The sequence below is a fragment of the Chionomys nivalis genome, chromosome 6, assembly GCF_950005125.1.
Source record: "Chionomys nivalis chromosome 6, mChiNiv1.1, whole genome shotgun sequence".
Classification (NCBI taxonomy): domain Eukaryota; kingdom Metazoa; phylum Chordata; class Mammalia; order Rodentia; family Cricetidae; genus Chionomys; species Chionomys nivalis.
The window spans coordinates 69,197,104-69,220,467 of NC_080091.1; the positions used below are offsets into that span (position 1 = coordinate 69,197,104).

The 23,364-nt window shown below is 38.9% G+C and overlaps 1 protein-coding gene across 4 annotated transcripts in view; it reads left to right on the top strand.

Annotated features, from left to right (window-relative positions):
* The window catches only part of Slc30a9 (solute carrier family 30 member 9), a 65,757-nt gene that overhangs the window by 12,615 nt on the left and 29,778 nt on the right, over positions 1 to 23,364 (top strand). For 2 of the 4 annotated variants that reach the window (XM_057771753.1, XM_057771756.1), the window contains exons 3-8: positions 8,456 to 8,515; positions 10,637 to 10,736; positions 11,570 to 11,662; positions 12,032 to 12,114; positions 13,920 to 13,978; positions 21,852 to 21,919. In XM_057771753.1, the coding sequence (XP_057627736.1) occupies positions 8,456 to 8,515; positions 10,637 to 10,736; positions 11,570 to 11,662; positions 12,032 to 12,114; positions 13,920 to 13,978; positions 21,852 to 21,919 (463 nt within the window). The remainder of the gene's footprint in view (positions 1 to 8,455; positions 8,516 to 10,636; positions 10,737 to 11,569; positions 11,663 to 12,031; positions 12,115 to 13,919; positions 13,979 to 21,851; positions 21,920 to 23,364) is intronic. The other 2 variants (XM_057771754.1, XM_057771755.1) reach the window with 2 other exon arrangements.

Genomic DNA, 23,364 nt, shown 5'->3' on the forward strand with positions numbered 1-23,364 from the left:
GCTGAGAAAATTGATCAGAGGATAAAGTGTTCCCCGTCAAGTGTGAGGACTGGGTTCAGATCCCCAGAACCCACATAAAGATGATGCAGTAGAGCATATATGATCCTAGCGTGCCTACAGAAAAGTGGGAGGTGGAGATGGGAAAAATCCCAGCTCATGGACCAGCTTGCTTGGCACATGCAGTAGCAAACAGCAAGAGGGTAGAAGTTGTCCTCTGACCCCCACATGGTGCATGTCTATTCTTGTGCCTACTACAGTCACATTAAGATGTGCACATACACCACACACAGACATCCACATACACCACACACTTGTATTACTAGCCTAAAACTATCCTTTTAGAGCTAAAAACATTTTTTTAGATAACTTAAGCTTTTGTGTCTCTCCAACCCTATAAACTTTGCATCTCTTTTTGTAATTTTCTTTTCTGAATTTGGTACCAAAGAAGATGGTATAACTATGTAGTATTCAATTCCCGTCAGAGACCCGAGGAGGATAAATTTTTACCTGAGTAAACAGGAAGTGCAGAGCAAGCAGCTTCTAAAGCAATAGAAATGACAGAGACAAATGGCTGCCTTGACAGTCACCCAAAGTTCTCTGCACTATTAGGGCATTCATCTTTGGTCTACAGGCCTAGAATATCTGACAGGTTTTTCTTTGAAACAGGAATTTTGAAGGACTGTCCTATCTTGACTTGGCAAAGTTTGGCAGTCACCTTCTTTTCTGTGCTGCTTGTCCCATTTGGACAGCATGTTGTCAGCAGCGGAGTCAAGGGCAGTCTCTTACCCAGTGACTGACTTTGCCACAATAAAAGCAAATTCCATATGGAGGTTCTTCAATGCCCATCATGTTCTTTGAAGTAGATTGACATTGCAGGAGTAGACATATCTCACTGTCATGAAAGGTCTTGTGTTATTAAAACATCTTAAATGTCATATTCTGTCGGTCTCTGAAGTGTTTTAAGACCACCTATCTATCTAAAGTATATCTATTGGACCTTGAAAACATACCTAACATGACTAAAAGTTTGATTGTTATAGATGACTAACTACTAACCTGCATTTCTTAATTATCCTAAATAGTTTGTAATAATAGCTTTCAAGGACTAGAACTTAACATTACGTTTTAAAATGAACTTCATAGGTAAAGTACCTTAAACAAGAGTAGAAACATATATACAATATGTTAAAATAAAAATAACCTTAAATTTGTACGAGTGTACAAAAATCCATACCAATGTAAATAAAACTAGTAGCTGCTTTTTAGTTAAGTAGATTGTCATTCCTATATCCTCCCCATTTTTTTTTCAGAAAGAGATCCCTGAATCTAACTTCATTTGTGTAGTTTTCCTCTGACCATGGCCAGTAACAACTTGGAACCAGCTCCCCTCCCCAAACAATGACAGACATCCATAACCTACCAAATGACCAAAAACCACCCACCCCACCTCTTGGGAATGTGGAGGCCATGTTCTTAAAATTACTTCCTGTTGTCTGGGGCCGGTGACATCTTCATTGGATCCTGAGAAAATTGGGGTAATGGTTAAGTCCTGAAAGACCTAGCTTATTATTTTTTGTTCAGTCTCTGTGTAATGGGAAAGTGCAAAGCTTACCTGAAGTCCTGGCTAGAGTAGTCTTCGAGGCTAAACTATCTCAGCTAGCTTCTTCGAAGTTGTTCAGAGTGCAGATTTTTGAGGAGACTGCAACAGAGGTGTTCTTAGAGGCTTGGTCACTTGGGCTACTTGTCTTCATTGGTGTCTGTTTTTTTTTTCTTTTCTGAAAATGCAACAAACTTCTGTATCTGTATAAACACAACTTTGCAATGTGCAGTATGCACAAATCAGCTAAAGATGATTTTCTATTTTCTGTTTGAACAGGCAAAAGACATCTGTCAACTTTATAAGTCGTTTGGCCTATATATCCAAACTGTAATATAAATCTTCATTCATGCTATATGAAAGAATGGCATATAATAATAATTCTTGAGGACTCTGTAGCCAACAAGATTTTTCATGTTTCATTTAGTCTCAGAACTGTTCCTATGTAGAGGGATCAGCATGTATCTCCTCTTGTAGTTTTTCTTGGTTTCTTCCTTCATGTCTGCATCCACAATTTTCAGGAGGTCTCCCCAAATCAAATCTGGTCTTTATTAATGTTAAAGAAATACATAGGTTTTATTTCCTGTGGGAGAAAAAAAAGGCATCATCTCTCCCCCAATGCAACACATTTTGACTCCACTCTGAAGTTAAGTCATCCTTAAAATATATAGGCTGGTTTAATTTAGCAGTTTTTTCTACAATCCAGTGTCTCTCAGCAGCATTTGCCCTTCGCTCATTATCATTCAAAAACATAAGTCAACCAAGCACCATACAAAATCCAGATGCCCTGTGTATTTCCCATCCTCACATAGCTTAGTTTTACATTACTTTACTCTTTCTTCAAAGACTGTACTGTGTTATTTTAAAACTTTATATTTCTGTGATTGTCCATACCCATTTTCTTTTCTTCAGCATCTAAACACATTTTCAAGTATACTGTACCTATTCAGAGTTTGTTTTTTTTTTTTTCCTGGTCTGGACCTGACTTTTTGCCTGCAGATTTTCTCTGACCGTGTGAGCCAAACCTTAAATGGGCAGCCCATCTGCAGTGCACATGGTGCACACGGTGCTGGTAGCTGGCTCTACCCCCATCTACCCCCTGGGTTGGGTCTAGCAGGCTACCCCACTAATTCTGGGCTGCAGCCAGACCTGTGAGAGCCAAGCCTCATGCCTACAGGCATTGGCCAAGCCCTGTTTACTGGCCCCAGCTCTGTGAAGTTGGTAGGTCCACTACAGGCTTTTTACCTAATGCCAAGTAGGAGGCCAGCTTCTCAAGTGCTCAACTGCTAGCAGGGTCTCTTAAAGGAGCCATGCCTCTGTATAAGGCAAATGCTGTCACTGCCTGAGAGATTGCATTTACCAGGAATCCATGTCTGGCTCCATATTTGGAACTTTTTTATTTTAGCTTTCTCAGGCTCTATGGTGGATATATGTGGCCTCCACATTTGGTACCAAATGATATTTTTCTGTCAGCTTCATGGCTGCACATAAGTCTACTGATATTTTAATTACCATCTGCTTGCTGCCCCACAGCCCCGCCATCAGCGACCCACCTGCCACTCAGGCTGCAGCCTGAAGGGACTTCTGGTCCCACAACCCTGACCTTGCCATGGCCATAATGTGTGGGTTTTAACTAAGTCTTCTTTATTCTATTTATCAATAAAGATTTGGGAGTTAGCTACTGGGGTGAAAACCTGCTAGGTCAGAGAAGCCGAGAAGAACCATGACCTTCCTTTTTTGGCTGGAGATCCAGCAAGAGACGCATCTCACCACTCCTCTGAAACTAAAAAGAAGCATGGGACTCCAAGTCCCACCCCCTTCTTCCTGTGTGTCTCTTCATATCCCTGGCTCCTCCAGACTCTAGCTATTTCTAGTCAACTAGTTCTAGTCCTGGTTCCACCCCTGAACCAAGGTTGATTTTATTTGATTAACACAAACGCAAACTCAGGGTTTGCAATGTGATCGAATATCCTGCAACAAGTACATTTGGACTATTGAGCAGGATAAGAAAGACATCTTATGTAGAGAAACCAGAATTAAAATGAGATCAAGCAACAATTCAGCGTAAGAACTGCCCAACCAGGATGTTGTGAGTCTACTTGTTGTTCATTTGAAATAATCATTTTATATATCGACAGTATGCAGAAAACCAGAGGAATGCTCCTTGGGAGTGATAGCTTTGAGATCATGGGAGGAAAACTAAACATTACTCTGCAGTTTCCTGCCAATTTAAAGGTGAAAATAAGCTTGTTATTAAACATGAAGGTGGATATTACAGCCATTTCACTCAGAGTTAAAGAAGAACATCGTTAAATTAAATAGTTCCCTAAGTTACAAAATAAACTCAGGGATATAAGAATACAGAAAAGATAGTGAAGAACAAGAAATGGCTAAATTATGTTGATAAAATTAAGTATTAATAGAAATAGCAAATGTTCTTTTAGTATTTGATATTAAAACTTTAATCTAGGATGGTATGTAAGGTTTCTTTTGTTCTAGAGGATTGGAAATATTTACTGACTTTGCAGATGGCTAAAAGAGTTACAGGAAATATTCTATGTATACTAAATTAAAGAGTATAAATATAAGTTTATAATTTCTAAACCAACAGTTGGAGAGTGGGGTGGAAGGAACATATGGAAAATCAGTCGACTCTTAACAGATGGCAGGAAATATGAAATAAAAAATAAAAGCAAAGGAAAAAGGACAGAAACACAGCAATCAGATGGTTGTATTTAATGCAGAGGCATAGCATTTAAATGCGTGCATGTTGCAAAGAGGTGGAAACACAGACTTTCTTTGTATTCTGCTCCTCTCTCTCTCGCATCTGCTTCAGCACTTGTTCTTGTGATTTATCTTCTAACTATACCAGCAATTTTCCCTTCCTTGATTCTGTTCTCCCTCAGCTTCTACTGAAAACCCAGATGGGATTCTGTCTCTGCTTGCCTCCTCCATTGCCCATCCTCATTCTTCCACAGAAAGTATTCAAGAGGTTCACATGGTTTACATGTCACTAGTTACTTAGCATGCACCGTGAGCTCCTTCTGTTTTGCCCCAATGTAAAAGATGCCTGCTTATGTATCGGCTATTGTTGTAAACATGAAGGTAGTATAGGAAAATGGTTAACAGAACACATCACACCAATAGGAATGTCTTAGGTTTCGATCCTGACTGTTTCTATGTCCAAAATATCAGCTGTGCAGTTATAGGACCCCTTTGCTTGGAATCTCTTTGCTCATAAAAAAGGAAATGGTAGTGGTGTGACTTTGGGAAACATTATAACCTCTCTCTGCTTCAGTTTCTTTGTAATAATACCTATACCAAAATGATTTTGTGGGAACTAAGTAGAATAGGTCACATAAGTACATAGAGTAATGCTTGACACGAGTTGAATGCTGAGTAGGTATTGTCTGCAATCAAACTATGATAAAAATATGGAATTCTCTTATTGAATGAAGTTTTAAGTGTGAATGAGGTTTTTATTGCAAAATATATTTTATATTTATGCATTTATAGATACTTTATCTTTAACAATATATTATTAAATTATGCATATATTTTATATATTTAAACAATTATTTAAATATAATCTTTAAATATATATTAAATATATATTACATATGTGTACATTGTAATATTTATTTTAAAGTTAGAAAATAAAATTAGAATCTTGGAATTTGCTAATCAGCCTAAGAACTTCTTGATAGCATCTGTCTCTAATTTGCATTTGCTGTGTGTATCTAAGTCATTTTCCTGAAGTTTTCAGCCTTAGTACCTTGATTTTTTTTTAAGATTTATTTATTTATTATGTATACAACAATCTGCCTGCATGCTACCCGCACGCCAGAAGAGGCACCAGATCTCATTACAGATGGTTGTGAGCCACCATGTGGTTGCTGGGATTTGAACTCAGGATCTCTAGAAGAGCAGTCAGTGCTCTTAACCACTGAGTCATCTCTCCAGCCCCCAGTACCTTGGGTTTTTAAAAAAAGCGAGATGAGAGGATGCTGGAGATATAGCTCATGGTTAAGACTACTTGCTGCTCTCAGGACTCAGGTTCAGTATCAGCACCACTTCACGGCCTTAACTCTAGTTCCAGGGCATCTGATGCCCTCTTCTGACTTCCACAGGCTCCTGCATGCATACAGTGTGCATGAACTCACACAGGCGTAAACACATCACATAATTAATAACTCTTGGAAAGGGGAGGTGAAATGAATAGCATATCTGTGTATTCTAAATTACTTAGTTTTTTCTGGTTTTGAACTTTGTTATGTTGGTTTACATGTATTCTTTGAAGTTTTGTTTGTGTTTTCATCGTTTTTTTTTTTTGCTAGATTTATCCTATCAATGTATTCATGGATTTGATATTTTCAAATAATTTATAGCACATAATTATAATTATAGCACATACTATTGAGGGCTATTTGTTGTGTGAATTAACAGCATTGATACAGTAGTGTTTGGCTCACAGTGAGGGCTTAAGGAAAGATAGCCATTATTATGATTGTCACCGCTATATACAAAATGGCCAATGAATGTAACATTCCATTGTTTGTTATTTTACTGGTGGGCATTTTGTTTTTTGTAGTTTTTAAAACAGAATATTGTTGTGAATGCCACATTCCTCTCTTCTGTTTCCCTTGTACAAGGATATTTTTGCTCTTATTGACCTGGAAAAATTACTGGGTTATAGTTATGATCGATACTTGTGCCTGTTCCCACCAGCAGCCATATTCCCGTTCTTTCACACGGTCACCAAACTTGGGTGTTATGGTTTTTCATTTTCCATAGTGTAATGGTTGTAAATTGGAATTCTTTGGTTAATGAAATAATCACCTTTTCATACATCTAATGGCAATGCATAATTGTTTTTCTATGCATATTTGTTCTAATGCTTATTTTAATAAACTTTTTCTTATTGATCTGGAGGAAGTTTTTTTGTTGTTTTATTTTGTTTTTAAAGATTTATTTATTTTTTTTTTATTGAAAAAAAATTTTCCGCCTCCTCCCCACCTCCCATTTCCCTCCCCCTCCTCCCGCCCCTCTCCCCCTCCCCCCACTCCTCTTCTCCTCCCTCTCCAGTCCCAGGAGCAGTCAGGGTTCCCTGCCCTGTGGAAAGTCCAAGCCAAAAGATACTTAAGGTCATGCTCAACCTCCTTAGCGATCAGAGAAATGCAAATCAAAACAACTTTGAGATATCATCTTACACCTGTCAGAATGGCTAAAATCAAAAACACCAAAGATAGCCTTTGCTGGAGAGGTTGTGGAGAAAGGGGTACCCTCATCCATTGCTGGTGGGACTGCAAACTTGTGCAACCACTTTGGAAATCAGTGTGGCGCTTTCTCAGAAAAGTTGGGATCAACCTACCCCTGGACCCAGCAATACCACTCCTGGGAATATACCCAAGAGATTCTTTATTTATTATGTATACCGCAAGCCAGAAGAGGGCATTAGATCTCACTAGAGATGGTTGTGAGCTACCCTGTGGTTACTGGGAATTGAACTCACAACCTCTGGAAGAGCAGATAGTGCTCTTAACCTCTAAGCTATCTGTCCAGCCCCTGAAGGAAGTTTTAAAGTATTCTTGATACTAATGCTCTGTGGCTCTATTTGTTGGAAATAATTTCTCCCAATTTGAGACTTTTTCTTCTTCCTTTGAAAAAGATTTATTGTTCCATGTGTGTCTGTGTATGTACAGGTGTCTGTGGGGACCAGAAGAGGGTAGCATATCCTCTGTCTGATGCTGGAGCTACAGGTATTTGTGAGCCACCCACCCATGTGCTGGGCACCAGACTCTGAAGAGCAGCAAGTTCTCTTTGTTGCTGAGCCACCTCTCCAGTCCACCCCTCACCATTTTTTGTTTTGTTGTTGTTGTTTTGTTTTGAGACAGGGTTTCTCTGTGAAACAGTCGTGGATGTCCTGGAACTCACTCTGTAGACCAGGCTGGCCTCAAATTCACAAGATAGCCGCCACCTGCCTCTGCCTTCTGAGTGCTGGGATTAAAGGCGTGTGCCACCACTGCCCGGCCTCTTTTTTTGTTTTATAGAATATTTTATTGACTAGATTTTCTGAATTTTAATTTACTAATTCTTTTCCCTTTATGTTATTTATGTCCTGCTTACAAACTTTCTTGTTGGGCTGGTGGTGTTCTCCTATAATTTCATCATAAGAGACTGAAGCAGGAGCATTATGGATTTGAGCCCATTCTGAGACCCTGCTTCATAAAAAGAAAGAAAATCTTTCTTTATCATAACAGTAGTCTGTGTGTCTACAGTGGGGCACTGGAAGGCACTGGCATTTGTATTTGTATTTGTAAGCATTTCTTTTGCTTATAGTGGCAGATAGATTCCGTTCCTTTTCATCTTTTAAATGGTTTTTGGGGGGGTGTGAATGGAGCTACAGTTGTCTAACATGACTTAATAGACTTCTTTACTGAAGTCTCTAAAATAGTGGAAGGATTCTTTGTACCTTTGTTTTCTTATTTTAAATGCACCTACCCTTTCATTAATAGATGGCTTATGTATGTCAGTGGTTTATTTTACCCTTTAAAACAAATCCTTCTGTCACTTTTCTGAAGGCTTTGGCGTGTGTGTGGGTACGAGTTTTACCAAATGCTTTGTTTTGTCTTTAGTTCTTGAAATGATTCCATGCCTTTTCTCCTGTAGTTTATTAATGAGATAAATAGCTGTTATGAAGTTTGACTCTCTTATGTTTTATAGAATGAATTAAAATAATATGATCAGTTATATCATTTATGATAAATGATCAGTTATATATTGCTTGATTAAATTGACTACTAAGTTACAGTTTTATTGGAAAACGTCAATGTAAACTTGTTTTAATAAACTTTACAGCAGAAAATATAGGCGCAGAACTCAAAGCTCCACTTAAACAAGATCCTCTCCAAGTAAGAGGTAAATATATCTTATTTGATGTTTTAGTATGTGGATATATATAAATATGCAGAATTTATGTGACAGTCTTTAACATTATCCTAAGAACATGGTTATAATTTTGCTTTTATTTTAAATAGATTGGTCATAAATTTTTATTCTATTTATATGCTGCTTTATGCTGAAGTTTATTTTGCATTTTGATGACAAATACTTTATAAGTGTAAGGAACCAAAATCTTCAGTTTGCTTTATATTTTTAGAAAAGTAATGTTAGTAAAGAACAAGAGGCCAGTATCTTCAGCTGTAGTTTGCTTAAATTTAGGTGGAGTTTGACTGTTAATTCATGAAGTCAGTGGGTCTGTGCGATGTGAGCAGTGTGGTGTCAGACAAACAGGCTCAGGTTTGGCTCTCATACTTCCTTGCTGTCTAATATAAGGCAACTTACTTAATCCTCTGACATTTAGCTTGCTTCTCTAAGATAGTAAAAAATAAAACTCATCAGGGTGGCTTTGAAGATTACACATGCAAATAGTTAAGTAATCAAGAGTCATCAGCATTTGGACTGTGTGTGTGACTTGCCTGTGATTGCAGCCTGTCAGAGGCTGGGGCAGGATCCCAGGTTACAAGGTGAAACCTTCTTTCCATTAAAAGAGAAATAGTGCTGGGATAGCGGTGACCACGGCCACCAATCACCCATGATCTGGTCTCGGATAGGCCAACAGGAACTGCTAACTATTTTGAAGGGTTTCTTTTTTATCTTTAAAGAATGCATCCTTTTAAAGAGATGTAATTTTCCTTTCAGTTCTAGAATAACCCACAACCAGATTTTAGTTTTAGAATGATAGAAGTAAAGTTCACTAGAGACTGAGAATTCAGAGAAAAAGTAGTCCGAATGCCTTTATATACTTCTTCAAATGAAGTTTTGGCTTTTGTATTGAACTTCATTTTTGAAATGTTCTTAGTAAGATGTATTGTGCATTTAATATTAGTGCTGATGTTTTATTGTTTTCAGTGGGTGCTTTTTACCCACAGAAATGAGTCGTTTTAGACTTAATTCTATTTGGAAGTAGAATAGAAAGGTAGGGTTGAGAGAGCAGCGTCTGGTGGGGTGGCCAGGTGACGGTTTAATGCAGGGCACAGCCTTTGTTGTCTTAGTCTTACTCAGAGGTTTGCTTACATTATTTATGTTGTGGGACAGAAAGTCTTACTCTATATGCTTTATTTTTTTGATGTTGTTTTTGGGTTTGTTTGTTTGTTTGTTTGTTTGTTTGTTTGTTTTTGACAGTTTTTCTCTGTAACAGTCCCGGCTGTCCTGTAACTCACTTTGTAGACCAGACTGGCCTCAGATCCACCTGCCTCTGCCTCCCGAGTGCCGGCATTAAAGGCGTGCACCACCACCCAGTTTATATGCTTTATTAGCATAGAAATGTATCATGTAATTTTTTAACTCTCAAACTATAATCTGTACCAAATTTGTATCATATTTTTGTGTCTGACAGTTTGATACCCAACAGTTAGACAGTAGTTTAATAGAAGGCAATATTTTCTTATAATTTGAAGAATTCTTGCAATTTTTGATTGATAGAAGTATTTCTTAGTTCTCTTTAGTCTTGTGTGAAATTATCCGGTGGCCCTAAGTTTTTTAACAACAAATGTTACTTAATGATCTAAGAAACGTACAGATTATTATATATAAGGGTATCAAAACATTTTATAAAAGTTTCTTTCCTATATTCAGTATCCTTTATTGCTTTCTGTTTTGACTTTTCATGAATTCTGGTTTTACTCTACAGTTTATAAAACATTGAACTATTCTGTAATTTTTATTGAAACTTTATTTGCCCATAGACCCAAAGCATTTAAATTGTTTTAATGCTTTAGACAGAACAGTACTGATACAAGATGTCCACTAGATATCAGGTTGGTATTTTAGCATCAGTTAGAGATGAGCTATAGAGGTAAACACTAGATTTATGACCCATCCTAGTTTTCTATACTGGGGAGACATTTCTTTTTCTGTGATACCATCCTGTATATACATCAGGAAAACATAACAAATGTCTGTGGAATTCAACAAGTATTCACTTTCCAGTAGTGCCTACAGTGTTCATGCTTACATATCTCTTTGTTTCTGGTTTAGTCAAAGCAGTCCTTAAGAAAAGGGAGTATGGACCAAAATACACTAAAAATAATTTCATCACTGGAGTGAGAGCAATAAATGAGTTCTGTCTTAAGTCCAGGTACAGTAATTTCTTTCAATGTAGTACTCTGTGCAAATAGTATGATCCTTTGTCTTGTATTAAATTTCAAAATTGTCATGAAGATAATTGTTCATTGCTGTCACAAAATTTCTGCAAGACAACCAGTCATTAAATATAAAATAATGGTCTAATATATTTAGTTATCTAAATATAAAATAACTTTAATAGTGGTTTGATGAAAATATAAACCTTTCAGAATTTAAGAGAAAGAAAAGTGACTACAGGTAATCACTAATTTGGGGACATTTAATTGTGCTTGTGTAGTATGTGGGTGCATAGCTGTGGTGCATGTGTGGAGGCCAGAGGAAAACTTTTGGGAGTTGGTTCTTTCTACCATGTGGGTCTGAGAGACCCGGCTCAGGTCATTAGTCTCGCCAGCAAAGGTCTCTACTTGTTGAGCCATCTTGCTGGCACTTAATTTAAATTCTTAAATAGAAGAGCGATACTTGTGTATATTCTAATTTTTACATATATTAAAAGTGCGATGATTATGCCCATAGTACAAGTATCAGTGAGGGAGTTGCAACTCCCACCGAAGTAGTGATCAGGCCTGACTCTGTTAAGTTTCTGATGAGACCCTGTGCAGTCCGGGTTATATGTATGGAGTCTGTGTATGGTATTCTTCAATGATTATCTTCTTTACTATCTCCAGACTATTTTTTTTTTTTGTATTAAAAATGCCATCTTTAAACTGATGTTTAGAAGCTGTACAGATCCTTTCTTTCAAGATGGGGGTCACTGTAATTCTTTACTGTCCTTAACCTATAAGGTACAGGCATCATCTGATTAATTTCAACACATTTATGTCTCAGTGATTTAGAACAACTTCGAAAAATCAGACGACGAAGTCCCCACGATGATACTGAGTCCTTTACCGTGTTCTTGAGGTCAGATGTGGAAGCAAAGTAAGAGCATAAGTCCCCATTCCTTCTCAGCAGTGCATGCTGGATCTAGTTATAACAACATCTTAAACAGGATCTTCCAAACGATGTGTTTCTTAAATGATGCTTTCTTTTTTATTTGCAACTTGTTCTTATATGTACTAGATAAATAAATATATTCTCACTTATAAGAACATTTGTGGATGAGTTGATTTGAATCTGTAGATTTGACTCAGAAGGTTAAATGTTCCTTTTTATGGTCTGAGAGACCTTTTGCTTTTTTTATTTTAAATAAGCTTCTTATATATTTACAATTCATTTATATTTAATTACAATTATTACAATGTAATTTAAAGTGTCTCTTGGTGACCATGTGTGTGTATGTATACACAGAGCTTTGGAAGTTTGGGGAAGCCTTGAAGCGCTTGCTAGGGAGAAAAAATTGCGTAAAGAAGCAGAAATAGAATACAGAGAAAGTAAGTATTGTTGTGTGATGTTTTACTATTTTGACTTTTTGCGGGTCCTATCATCTAGCTCCCAAATAAATCACACTCAGAGGCTTATTCTTAGTTATGAATGGCTGGCCTTAGCTTGACTGGTTTCTTGCCTGCTTTTTTTAACTTAAATTATCCTGACTACCTTTTGCTTCTGGACTTTTGTCTTTCTCTATTTCTGTACACCTTTCTTGACTTCTTTCTTTATGTCTTGCTGCGTAGCTGGGTAGCTGACCCCTGATGTGGTCCTCTCCTTGTTCTCTTGCTCTCCCCTTCTACATGTCTCCTTCGGTTTATTCTCTCTGCCTGCAGCCCTGCCTATCCTTTCCTGCCTTGCTATTGGCTGTTCAACTCTTTATTAGCCATCAGGTATTTTCAACAGGCAAAGAACCACAGCTTCACAGAGTTAAACAAATGCAGCATAAACAAAAGCAATACACCTTAAATTAATATTCCCCAACAAAGTATTTTTTTAATTTAATGCTGGGCTTGTTGAAAAGTAACATAGGTAAGAGCTGTGCCCCTGAGAGCCAGGTAGTCTCTAGTGTTTGCACCTCATGGTTTGACTCTATTGCTCCATAAAGTACCAGTTTTCACTGTGGGAATTGTTTAGAAAAAAAAAATTGTTTTTCCCTTGATAACTTTCTAAGCTAATGAGAGGAAGTGAAAAACACTTTTTGTAGTTTCTGGTAAACAACACTAGAAACACTTTGGGTCTGATTTGATGATTACCATTATAAAAGTGGTAGTTACTGCTTCTACAACCACTTCATTCATTCAGCAAACATTTACCTGGTCCAACATGAGTAAGAAACTGTCTTTCAACTACAGACGCAAGTAAGACTCTCGAGGAACTGAGTTCAGTGGTTTAGAGCTTTGGGTTAGGGCCCTGAAAGATTTGTTTTTACACTATTTATATAAATATATTTATTGATGTCAAAAGTAATGTATGTATTTATGACTAAAAAAGAATGCAGTTTGATTTCCCCGTACTCCAAACAAATACAGAAATATAGAGTGATGTTTTCTTTCTTTTTCTATAATGTTTTCATTTTCCTTCCTAGAGATAACTGTTATTGATAGATACTCCTTTCAGAATATTTCTAATACATTTCAAAATTTACATACATACTTTAAAAAGATTTATGTATTTGTATTTGTACATGTCTTTGTGAGTGTATGCACATGTGTGTGCAGGTGCCCCTAGAATCCTGAAAAAGGCATTCTGTCCCTTGGTGTTGGAATTATTGGCACTTGTGAGCTGTCCGACATGGGAGGTAGTGCTGGGATCCACACTCTGATCCTCATGATTGAGCAACAGGCTCTTCTAGCTGCTGTGGCACCTCTCGAGCAGCCTGTACACACATAATAGAAATGGGAAGATACCCTGCATGTGCATAGATTTGTACATCTTGCTCTTCATAGATAATAGTGTAATCCTAGTTTTCCATATCTATGGAGAGAAACTTTCTGAATATATTCCTTCAGATGAGGGTAATGGGCAGGGTCTCACAAAACCCAAGCTAGCCTCAAATTTGCTATGTAGCCAAGGAAGATTTTGAACTCCTGATTCTCTTGTTTCCACCCCTGAATGCTAGGATTGCAGGTGTGTGCTATACCTGGCATACTTGGTTCTGGGTAGTGAACTTTGTACATAGTAAGCAAGCACCCTACTTACTGAGCTACACTTTCAACCATTTAGTACAGTCTTAAAAAGAATAGTTGTATTAATATAGACTGATTAGTAAGACAATATATGACCTAAACTTATCTTTTGATTCCTGTAGGACTATTTAGAAACCAAAGAATATTAAGAGAATATGGTGATTTCTTGGGAAACACAAAGGTAAGGATATGTTTTCAATTATACTCACATGTTATTTGACAAACTAAATATAGTGTGAACTATGTATGATCATTGTAATGATATTTCATGAACTAGTGACTGACTGTTTTGCTTTTCTGACCTTCAGAACCCCAATATTGAACCCCAATATCTGTTTCTGGGTTTTTATTAATCGTGCTACAGATCGTAATCCAAGAAATTCTAGCAAGTCTTTGATCATAATCCAAGATTTTTCTTGAGCACATTGTAATTAGCTGAACTGATGTCTATTCATTTCTGTTTGTTTTCCTGGAATTAAAATTGTGACATGAGTTTCCTAGGATTCTTAAACATATATAGATAAAGGGGATTGTTTGCTTCCTTTTTAGAAGAATTTTTTCTTTCATGTCTATATCTCTCACACATATGCCTATACATACATATATGCACACATGCATACATACACACACGCAGAGACATATATATTTGTATAAAAGCTCCTTAATCGCCTTTGTCATCTCTCCTTCTCCTAGTTTGAGTCAGTATGGAGGCTGCCTGCTCTCAGCTTTTGCACATAAAAGCTTCCCTTGAAAGAGAAAATTACACAGCCAGTTTGATTGTTCTTTATTATGTGCTGTACACAGTCAGTGGAAACTTGTGTGGCTTCATTGGTACACTCTTCACTGTAAAGTAGCTTAGTGTATGCCTTTCCCTCTGTTCCCAAACTTCCTGCAGCCTTACCTTTTGCCTCTCTGCTACCAACCCTGCTTCATGTTTTAACTGAAAAGCAAAACAGTTGTATAAGTGTTTCCTGTCATAAAGTGGTTCACTTTGTAATTTATGGACTTGGTGGTATGGAATCATAAGCATATGGCCATTCTGTTTATAATTTCTATGTAGCATTCAGTCATACTCAATATTTTACTCAGTGCAAGACAGACCTAAGGGTTTTGAACACATTTGAGGCAGCCTAGGTATGCTGTGGTTAGGTTAGATGGATTCAATGTATTTTCAATCTACAGTATTTTAAATTTGTGGTGGTTTATAGACACATAGTCCTGTAAGTCAACGACCATTTTTAATTTTTTCAAAGTACCTCATTTTTTCTTTTCTTTTTTTAACTTTTATTTTTCTCTCATACATTACATCCCAATTGCAGTTTCTCCTCCCTTTACTCCTTCCAGTTCTTCCTACCACCTTCCTTTTTACCCCAGATTCACTCCTCCATTTCCTTAAAAAAAAAAAAAAAAAAAAAAGAGCGACACCCCCCCAGGGATATCCAGCAAACATGGCCAAACAAGATACAAGAAATAAGATACAAGACTGGGTATAAGTCCTCATATCAAAGCTGGACAAGGCAACCCAGTAGGAAGAAAAAGGTCCCACATGATGGTAAAAGAGTCAGAGACATCCTCACCCCCAACTCCCACGAGAATACCAAACTACACAACTTTAAGGTATATGTAGAGGACCTACCTCAGACCCATACAGGGTCTGTGTTTATCACTTCAGTCTCTGTTGGTTCTGTGGGCTGTGTTCTCATGGTGACCTCAGCCCCACTGGCTCCTACAATCCTTCCTCCCCATTCGTCTTCTGTGGGCTACCCTGCCTGTTAGTCTGCCTAATATTTGGCTGTGGATCTCTGCATCTGTTCCCATCAGCTGCTGGATGATGCCCCTCTGATGATAGTTGGACTAGACACCAATGTATGAATATAACAGAATATCCTTGAAAATCATTTCATTACACACACACACACACACACATCACATTTGATTCTATCCTGGGTTTCTAGGTCTGTCCTGCCTCTAGTTCCTGGCCATCCAGGCGGTGTTAGACTTGGGTTCCTTCTCATGATGTGGGCCTTAAGTTGGACTAGTCATTGAGTACCTCATTTTTTCGTCATCAGATAATAGGCCTTTATCTACACATGCTCCTAAATACTATCTTTTCTACATGAAAGAGTTAGTATTAGGAAAAATATAAAAAGTTTTAATTCAGTAACTTAGTTCCTCTTGCCTCTTAAATTCAGTCCAGTTGGGTTTTCATCCCACTGAAATGACTCTTTCCAAAGTCACAAACAGTATTCAAGATACAAAGCCATCTATGTCCAGGTAGACTTTCCGTTTCAACTTGACTGGGAGGGATCACCCATCTTAATAAATAGCAGGTATATCTGGATGGTTTGTGACCTGTAATTCTAAGCACTCAGGAGACAGAATCAGTAGGCTCTCCTTAAGTTCCTGACCAGCCAGGGCTACATAGTGAAGTTATGCTCAAAAGAAACACTCTCTCAAAAGAAGAGAAAGAAGAAGTTAAATGCCATAGCTGGGTGTCATAACTCATGCTTGTGATACCAGTACTTGGAAGGCTAAGGCTGGAAGATTGCCACAAATTAGCAACGACTAAAGAGTGAGATTCTTTTTCAAAACAAACCAAGTTAATGTATATCTGGGCAAAGGCTGCCTATGCAAATTGTCTTTTCTCTGGGTAGCATTTGAGTCTTGACCCCTTTTCACACAGTTCAGAATTGGACACAGCTGCTCACTATAGTTAGCTCGAGCTAACCCTCTTTCCATTGATAGTGATTCTGGTTTCTCTGTGGGTCCTTTTTTTTTTTTTTTTTTTTTGGTTTTTCAAGACAGGGTTTCTCTGTGGTTTTGGAGCCTGTCCTGGAACTAGCTCTGTAGACCAGGCTGGTCTCGAACTCACAGAGATCCGCCTGCCTCTGCCTCCTGAGTGCTGGGATTAAAGGCGTGCGCCACCACCGCCCGGCAGCTCTGTGGGTCCTTTTTGAAAGCAGCACTGAAGATGTGGTCTGAAGGTCTCTGTCGTCTCTCCTTGTATTGCAAGGTGACTGTCACTGCCTTATAGTGTGGACTTCGGCCACTGACATCTGCCTCTTATAGCTGTTCATAAGATACAAGAGTCCTTATATCTGTTCATATAGCAGTCATGCTTGTTAGAATTTCATATTGTCTTCATATTTTTTACTTTGGATGCAGACACTTTCTTGTTATACTCCTTTTGTCTCACGGGAGCTCTAACTGCAAGAGATAAAGTCACAGTGTCCTTGGTTTACTAAAAAGCATTCTCTCATCAGAGCAGTAGCTCACCCTCTGATAATCTAATTTTGCAATGTCCCTTTAATTCATTTCCCCTTTAATTGGTTCTACTTTCTTTTTTTTTTTTTTTTTTTGGTTTTTCGAGACAGGGTTTCTCTGTGGCTTTGGAGCCTGTCCTGGAACTAGCTCTTGTAGACCAGGCTGGTCTCGAACTCACAAGATCCGCCTGCCTCTGCCTCCCGAGTGCTGGGATTAAAGGCGTGCGCCACCACCGCCCGGCCTTGGTTCTACTTTCTTATGCCTTACCTTAGGATCCTGTCTGTGAATGTCTTAGGCTAGTCCTTCAGGACCTTGAAAGTTCCTTGTGTCCCAGATTAAGTTTAGCTCCACAGCCACAGGACTACAGTGCACAGTGGTGCTTTGAGTAGTGTGTGCAGCTTTCCCTGTAGTCCTCTCTGACATCTGTGGTAATTTAAAAAAACTTAATATTTATTTATTTAGTGTGCGTATATATGCATATGCCATGGTGCTTCTGGGGAGGTCAGAGGACAATTTGCAGGAGTCTATTCTTCCCTTCTCTCTGGGGAACTCAGGTCATCAGACTTGGTGCAATATTTATAACAATGTAAAACAAACTTAGCTGGACGGTGGTGGCACATGCCCTTAATCCCAGCACTCAAGAGGCAGAGGCGGGTGGATCTCTATGAGTTCGAGGCCAACCTGGTCTACAAGAAAAACAAAAAACAAAACAAGAGAAACAAACTTAATTGTGAAAATTCCAAATATATAAAAAATTGATAAAGAGATCCAGCTTCAATAATTATCATTGTTTTGTCGTTCTGATCTTTAAAAAGATGGGGTTCTCTAGCTTTTTTTTTTTTTTTTTTTTTGAGACAGGCTTTTATTGTGGAACTTCTGAGCAGTTTTTTCTAGGCTGTTTGCCAAGAGGGCTGTGGATCCTAGCTCTCTGTGGTTTCATATTCTCCAGATTTTTGTTCTCCTGCTTGATCCTTTTGGGCCTTGTCATTATTTCTGGTCTAGTTAATGCCAGCATGTTTTCCTCTTTACTCCATCCTTTAGCAACCTGGTTTGGGGAGTAGTTTTCCTTATGACATTCTGCTTTGATTTTAAAGGTCTTATTACCCTCCCCTCAATCTTCCCATTAAAGAAATCTTTATTTTTCACTTTAAGCAACATTTTTTCACTATTTGTGTTTTTTTTTTTACTATTTTCATCTCTTCACAAAGAATTTGACATGTTCCCAATATAATAAAAGTATTCACAGTCTATAGTTTTCAATAAACAGGAGATAGTTGAAATCTAGACCCATGTCGGAGTTTCTATCTTATAAATCGGAGTGAAATTGAAGCTACACACATGAGATTTATTCTGCAGTTTTTTTCTCTTGCCGCAAAGGCAGTTAGCAGAAAACCAGGGACAGCTGACTTTGGATTATATTTTAATAAAAGCCTGGCCTTTAAAAGTAGAAGCTCTTGTTTTTGCTGTTATCCATGTCGTACTTGTGTGTTCTTTAAATTTCTAGGCTCCAGAGCTAGCTTAAGACAAAACAAAGCAAAGCACCAGGCAAGTACAAAAGCAAAGCTGCATAGGCCAACAAAATTCAAACAGCCTTAAATGGAAATCTCATTCCTTTGCCAAGTTACATGTATAAAATACAAGTTTGAATTGCAATTGTCTTGATAATTATTGCACTTTTATTAAGGAACATCCTGGCTCTTCAAGACCTGGTATAGCCAGCAAGCCAGACAGAATTGTTATCAGCTATGTCATTCACCAAGAATGAAGTCCCACAAAAACCTCAAACTGTACTACATATTGTTCTCACCTATTACTCAAGAGTCTAAACCCTGTGTTAATAGGTTCCAGTACTTGGGAGGTGGAGACAGGAGGATGCCAAGTTCAAGGCCAGCCTGAGCCGTATAGCAAGATCCAGTCTCAACTCCTGTCACACCTCTGCCCCACTTCTTCTGATTTTGACTTACCCAGTATTGTAGCCAGTTCTAGGAGGCATGCCCAGCATCCTCACAAGATTTGTTTAACTACGTTACTAAACTTAGTCAGCCTCCAGGGAGAGGAGAGGGTGGTAAGGACGTGGACAGAGGCCAACAGGATGGGGGAAGGTCACCTTGTGGCGACCAGAATGGGGAGGAAGTGTTGAAGTCAGCAGCAGCAGCAGCTTCCTTGCTCACTAGGGTCCCCAAACCATCTTTCCTCTTCATTAATTTCCCTTGCTCAGTCCTTTTTGCAGGTGGTTCTACTTAGTTATCAAACATTAGAGACTAATTTTGGGGTGAAGAGATGGCATGTGCATGTGTGTACTCATGGAGAAGCCAGAGATTGACATCAGGTAGCAATGCTATTGTTCTCCCACCTTAGTTTTTGATACAGGGTCTCCCACTGAACCCAGAGCTCACTGATTAAGCCAGACTAATTTGCCAGGAAGCCCTCAGGATCCCCTTTTTTCTCTGATTCTCAATGTTTGCATTACAGATGCACACTGTATGAACATACATGTCAGAGGTCCAAGTTCAGGTCTGCATGCTTGCATAGTGTCTTAGTCAGTGTTGGTTGGTTACAAAACACTCTAACCAAAAAGCAAGTTGGGGAGGAAAGGGTTTATTTTATCATTGAAAGAAGTCAGAGCAGGAATAAGGCAGGAACCTGGAGGAAGGAGCAGATGCAGAATGGGTGCTGCTTACTGGTTTGCTCAGCCTGCTTTTTTCCTTCCTTCCTTCCTTCCTTCCTTCCTTCCTTCCTTCCTTCCTTCCTTCCTCTTCCTCTTCCTCTTCCTCTTCCTCTTCCTCTTCCTCTTCCTCTTCCTCTTCCTCTTCCTCTTCCTCTTCTTCTTCTTCTTCTTCTTCTTCTTCTTCTTCTTCTTCTTCTTCTTCTTTTTTTGAGACAGGATTTCTCTGTGTAGCTCTGGCTATCTTGGAACTCACTCTGTAGACCAGGTTGGCCTCTAATTCAGAGATCCACCTGTCTCTGCCTCCCAAGTGCTGGGACTAAAGGCATGGACCACCACCGCCTGATACCCTGCTTTTTTTATAGAACCCAAGACCACTAACCCAGGGATGGTACCATCTATAATGGGCTATCTCCCACCCATCAATCACTAATCAAAAAAATGCCCTACAGGCTTCCCTGAAACCCAATCTTAAGGAGACCCTTTCTTAATTGAGGCTTCCTCCTCTCAGATGACCGTAGGTTATATCAAGTTAACATAAAACTACCCAGTATACATAGTAAGACTTTTAACATTGAGCCATCTTTTAGCTCCTGTAAGATTCTTTATGGACCCTTTTATACTTTAAATTTGTTAGTGGGGACCACTGTCATCTTCAAAATAGATCCCTAATATGGCTACCTACTACCGTGTCTCTTATTGAAGCCTTAGCCTTACCTAAATTATTAGAATCTCTTACATGGATACCCTTTTAGTTAATTTCTCCACTTACTGCTTTTTTCCTACATCACAAACTGTATCTTTGAAAAGCATAAATTAGACTGTGTTATCTCTGCTTAAAATTGTCGGGTGATTTCTTTTCTCCATTAGCGTCTAATTGGAAATATAGTCTACAAAGTTCTATGTGCCTTCTCTTACTACCTCTCTCCCTTTCTGTCTACTCCCATTCATTCTTCTCCAACTTCTGCCATTGCTCTGGCTTCCTGGTTTTAGCACAGTAGCCCTGTGTGTCCTACTTTGTTCTTGATTTCAATTAAGGTAATTTCTATTTCAGTGTCTTTGAACTTGCTACAAACTTCCTCAAACATGCTTCTTTTATATTTTTCATGATTGCTTCCTTGTCATTAAGCCTCTTTTCTTGACTGTTATAGCTAAAGTACCACTCCCCACTCCCACTGTTCTCAGTCTTCTTTTCTTTGTGATATGCCTCACTATCTGATGTCAGGCATTTCTTTACAAATTGCTTCTGGCCTCATCTACTAGAATAAAGGATTCTAGCTCCTAAAACTGTGCCAGACATACAGTAGCTGCACAGTAAGCATCGTGAATAAATGACATGAAGATAAATATAGCTCTAAATTTAATAATACAATAAATACAATAATAAATTTATAGTAGATTGGCTCTGTGGGTGGTCAGTAAAGCTTTATGGCCAGGCGGTGGGAGTACACCGGCACTTGGGAGGCAGAGGAGGCAGATTAGGCAATTGAACAATTTTTGCGGGAGGACTTTGGTGTTGAGAGAAGACTCAGTGAAGCCAGAGCAGCAGGCCTGTTACCTTTCGCTGTTCCTTTCTCAAAGTGAAGAAGTTGTTAAAAAAAATCGAGAATTTTAGAGCATGTGAATTTCAGGTCAAAATGTTTTATCACTTTAGTGTGATCTTCTCTGTAGCTGTTTCAGATCTCTTCTAGGTGTGGACAGGCTGGGAATTAATTCTAGGAGCAATTAAGCATCTGAGGTTTGGGAAAGTACACACTTTAAAACATTATTTAATTGTGCATATATGTATGTGTGTGTTTGGGGGGCTGTCGGGTATGTGCATGTGATGTGGTTGTCCTCAGAGGACAGAAGAGGTGGTCAGACCATCCATCAGGAGCTGGAGTTACAGGCTCTTGTGATTTACCCAACATGGGTGGGAAACCAAACCTGCATTCTCTGTAGAGGTAGTATACATTCTTTAACAACCATTCTCGAAGCCCCTTTTGCAGAGAAATTTTGGATGAAAAGAATTTAAAAGTAAGCCCCATTTAGAGGTTTTGAAAAAGGATAAATCTTGTGCTGTGTCAGAGCTACTTCTGACTGTGCTTCTCTGAGAGACTTGAGAGTCTTCTTTCTTGTCTTACAGCCGCGCTCCAGGACCCTGTCGCTGTTCCTTAAGGGGCCGGGAAAAGTGGTGATGGTTGCTATCTGCATGTGAGTTTTAGAAAACAACGCTTTTAAAGTAGACATATATACCTTTTAATATGTGTGTCCTCGAATGTCTGGCAGCTAGCTGCATAGAGCTGACATGGAGCTTTTGTTATTTTAGGAAGTTGAGCTATGTCATGGCCAATGTAGTGATACAGAAGTATATTGACGTTTGTACTAGGGTTTGTGTATTTTTTTATGTGGATCTAAGTTTCTCCCTAAAAATACTAATTGGAGTTTGTCAGGCCTTTTTTTTTTTTTTTTTTCCTAAGACAGGGTTTCTCTGTGTGACAGCTCTGGCTGTCCTGGAACTAGCTCTTGTAGACCAGGCTGGCCTCGAACTCACAGACAGAGATCCACCTGCCTCTGCCTCCTGAGTTCTGGGGTTAAAGGCGTGTGCCACCATCAACAGCCAGAGTCTTTTTTTTTTTTTTTGGTTTTTTTTTTTTTTTGGTTTTTTTCAAGACAGGGTTTCTCTGTGGTTTTGGAGCCTGTCCTGGAACTAGCTCTTGTAGACCAGGCTGGTCTCGAACTCACAGACAGAGATCCACCTGCCTCTGCCTCCTGAGTTCTGGGGTTAAAGGCGTGTGCCACCATCAACAGCCAGAGTCTTTTTTTTTTTTTTTGGTTTTTTTTTTTTTTTGGTTTTTTTCAAGACAGGGTTTCTCTGTGGTTTTGGAGCCTGTCCTGGAACTAGCTCTTGTAGACCAGGCTGGTCTCGAACTCACAGAGATCCGCCTGCCTCTGCCTCCTGAGTGCTGGGATTAATGGCGTGCGCCACACCACCCAGCGCAGAGTCATTTTTTTAAGTTAGGTTTGCCAGTGTTGCCCAGGCCAGCTCAGGTACCAGCTAAGGAGTATATCTGTGTTTGTGTTTTTTCCCCACTTAACTCAGAAAGAAACGTTTTCATAACTGACTCTCTTTTTCTTCTGGCTTTTTGATTCCTATTTTGTTTACCTTTTATCCATTTTTCTAGTTAATTTTAGGCTATGTACTAGCTGGTTTTGTCAGCTTGACACAAGCTAGAGTCATCAGAGGGAAGGAGCCTCAGGTGAGGAAATGCCTCCATGAGATCTAGCTTTAAGGCGTTTTCTCAATTAGTGAGCAATGGGAGGAAGGCTCAACCAATAGTGGGCAGTGCCATCCCTGGGCTGGTGTCCTGGGTTCTATAAGAAGGTAGACTGAGCAAGCCATGTGAAGCAAGCCAGTAAGGAGCACCTTTCCATGGCTTCCATGAGCCCCTGCCTCCAGGTTCCTGCCCTGTTTGAGTTCTTTGCTGACTTCCTTTCATGATGAACAGATGTGTAAGTGTAAGCAGAATAAACCCTTTTCTCCCCAGCTGGCTTTTTGGTTTTGGTGTTTTGTTGCAGCAATAGAAACCCTAACTAAGACAGGCTATATGAAAACATCGCTTCTGTAAATCAGTAGTTTTTATAACATCTTAAAAATA